This window comes from Coregonus lavaretus (assembly GCF_964263955.1).
Source record: "Coregonus lavaretus genome assembly, chromosome: 4".
NCBI lineage: Eukaryota > Metazoa > Chordata > Actinopteri > Salmoniformes > Salmonidae > Coregonus > Coregonus lavaretus.
Genome location: NC_139991.1, coordinates 6,492,575 through 6,495,861, shown reverse-complemented (window position 1 = coordinate 6,495,861; position 3,287 = coordinate 6,492,575). Strand labels below are relative to the sequence as shown.

The 3,287-nt window shown below is 42.0% G+C and overlaps 1 protein-coding gene across 1 annotated transcript; it reads right to left on the bottom strand.

The window, feature by feature from the left end:
- Positions 1–648: 648 nt before the first annotated feature.
- Positions 649–3,026, bottom strand: LOC311127083 (adenosine receptor A2b-like; the record flags this gene model as incomplete). Its single annotated transcript, XM_084158848.1, has 2 exons — positions 649–947; positions 2,231–3,026. 2 exons carry the CDS (start codon positions 3,024–3,026, stop codon positions 649–651), a joined length of 1,095 nt encoding a protein of 364 aa, XP_084014974.1.
- Positions 3,027–3,287: the final 261 nt, after the last annotated feature.

Here is a 3,287-nt window from a genome sequence, read left to right as displayed (position 1 = left end):
TTTGATGGCTAAATATCCATTTCAATTAATTAAACATTATTTTGACATTTAAGTGCAATATATTGATGGGCTATAGACAACCTGTATATAAAATTGTAGCACCATGTAAAATACTGATAATACAAATACAAACAAGGTGGCGGGAGACATGGCTGGACGAGGGCTACATTCAGATGGATTTACAAACGAAAAAATAACTCAACTAAAAATGTGGTTTAAGAGGTCTTCACTGTTGGTGCATGACATTCTGACAACACTTGGTGTGACAGAGTAAAATGTAAAACAAAAACAATTATCTATAAAAAGAAACATTCCAGCATGGACCAAATACTGTCAACTGGGGATGAATAAAATTTCTAATAATTATGTTTGGGTTCAACACAAAAAAAAATATTCTAAATATCTCAAACTGCATAGTGATGGTGAGGAAGATAGATGCTTTATAAAGCCCTGTCAAACACCACGCCATGGCCTGACAGCACTCCCATGTCTCCTTGCCACACTTTTTGTTTTTAAATATAACCTGTTAGCACGATCTCAATACAAAGCAGCTCTCCTAAATGTCCTTCAGGTGTTTGGTGTTGAAACTTACCAGATGTATCATTGAATAATGTGAGTGAGTACCATGTCTATGAGGAGTCGAATCCCTCAGAAGGGGGTGTCACTGGCCAGGGTGATCAGGTTGCAGGTTGACGACACACTGGAGCAGCGTTCCGGGAGGGTGTTGTTATTGTCCCATACTCCAGTCTGTGAGCTGGCTGTGCAGCCCAGGGCCTTGGCCAAATCTGGGCACACTGTGAGACACAGCCGCTGGAAGAGCAGGCAGAACTTTCTACGGAAGCTGTGGTTGATCCAGAAGTAGAAGATGCAGTTGAGGAAACCGTTGGAGGTTGGTAGCCACACCACCACAAACTCCATCCACTCCGGAACTCTGTTTCCTGAGATGGCTGGTGGAAGAGACAACAGAGAGAGAGAGAAATACATAAAAGGGCCAACATAGGGCTATGAAATAAAAGACGGACTAAGCACAAGCTTTGACATTAAACACATCATATAGGCCTCCTGAGTAAAACCTGTCACATGCTTCCCAGTCAAAACAGTTTTCACATAGGCTATATTATGATGAAAATGTGACTTTTTATTTGTTTTAGTGTTTGCCAGGTTCTCTTTTTTTGTGTCTGTTCGCGGATACATTTTTTCTTGAGGCAAGTCAAAGTTCGCCAAAGTCTACATCCCTTCTTCAGTGATCATCAAAAGTACTACTTCTAGTAGGTGTGGGAACTATGGACGGGATCCTTCTTTTTAAGTCTTTGTTGTCATTCAAGAAGAGACGACTAGTTTTCATGTGCATTTTTTCACTTGAGAAATACTGCACCAAACATCTTAGTTAGATGTAAAATTGCACGACTAAGATCTCCTCTGCAAAAACTTCACCTAGCCAAGTTACCAAACCGAACCTAGTATGCGGCGCCTTTAGGCAAACACATTTACAAATAACGAAAAACTAAAACGTCCCTTGTCTATCACGAACGTTGAATAAAATGATGTTAACTTACTCTGCCGATTGTCCGTGGGGTTAGTTCTTCAGTGGGTTGAAATTTGAGACAAAATATCCACAGAAAAGTATTATTACAGACTTAAAAATGTGGGACTATGTGACAATCAAGATGTGTTTGCTCCTGACCCAGGGCATGTGCACAAGCCTAAAGGACATGCATGCATACTGACCAAAGTCTTGCAGGTGTTTACATGGTTTTCCGCATGTGCCAGGTGATAAATAATTCAGCAGCAATCCCAGCGCTCTAAAAAGTCAGGTAAATAACACTTTCCTGTGGCTAATTTGTCTCAGAAGTAGATCCACTGAACGACCAACTATACTGACAACCAGTAGGGTAAAATGTAATGTATATTTATTCAAGATTCTTGCTTATAAGGAAACGTTCCCCGTTTACACTGCTTAGTTTCAGGCTGTATACCAGAAGTTGCCGGTATCACAGTCTGATTCATCAGCCTACCTCAGTTATCTTACACCCAGCACATTGGCATTTCCACTTTACAGCCTTGTAGCCTACATTTGTTAGGGTTATTTTCCTGAGCTCATATAGGAGGGTGGTGACTTTGGGAAAAGCATGCACCCTGTCTGAATTTTAGATGTTCCATCTACAAGTTTAAAAAGTTTCCTGCATCCCCTAAATGTAAACCAACTGGTTCCTTCTATAGGCCTACTCACCATTATAGATAATTGCCGCCATGCACGGCGTCCAACATGTGTAGTATACAGTCATCACAGGGACAAGCACCCTGGAGGCTACGTCGGGTCTGTTGTGACGACCCAGATGTTGTGTGCGCATCTTTAACCGCTGTCTCTTTGCAGCAAACCAAAGGCGCAGGTTTGCGCAAGTCATGATGATTGAACAAGGAAAGAAGATGAGGCACGTCAACGTTAGCGTGTACACAACGTTAGTAAAGTACGATGGATTGCAAACTAGTGACGCTGTAGAAAAATGGACCTCAATTATCCCGTTGGGAAAAGATATGGGCACAAGTAAAAATGGAGGAAAACACCATGCAAACGCGATCAGAAGCAGCGTTCTTCTCCTGGTCATCAGTGAGGAGTACTTCAGCGGGTAAAACACTGCAATGTATCTTTCTAGACTTATTGTAGCCAGTGTGTACATGCAAGTCGAATAGATCGTCGCGTTGAAGAAAGCCACAATGTGACAGAGGGTGTCTGGGCCTTCGCTGTAATCTTTCGCAAGACTGACGCACAGATTCAAGGGCGTGATGATCAGTCCAAACGCCGAATCAGCACCGGTGAGTGAGAGTAAAAAGTATCGAGAGTTCCTTGACCAGCCGGACACCGATGAAGAAATCACCAGAATAACTGCAATATTTCCCAACGTGATCATCGCTCCTAAAACTGATATTATGCCAATTTTAATGGGCCGGTGCCGTTCTAGAAGTATTTGCGTATCGGTGCTGGTTAGATTGGTGTCGGACTCGGACAAATTGAGTGTTGGAAACATTGTCCTTCACATTGTTTGTCACTTCCTCCGTAAAAACTCCCACCACCCAAGGGCATGCTCTTAAAAATTCTTTCAGGTGAATTTACATGATAAAGTCGAATTACCAAGGCGTGGTATTCACAATAATAAATACCACTACCACACCTGTGGCACATTAGGTGGGAGTCACGTGCCCCAATCAAATATGTAGATCTGATGTAAGTAAAAATATCAACCTAGATGCAAATTATACTTCCTTGGCTATAAGGATAAATATACACA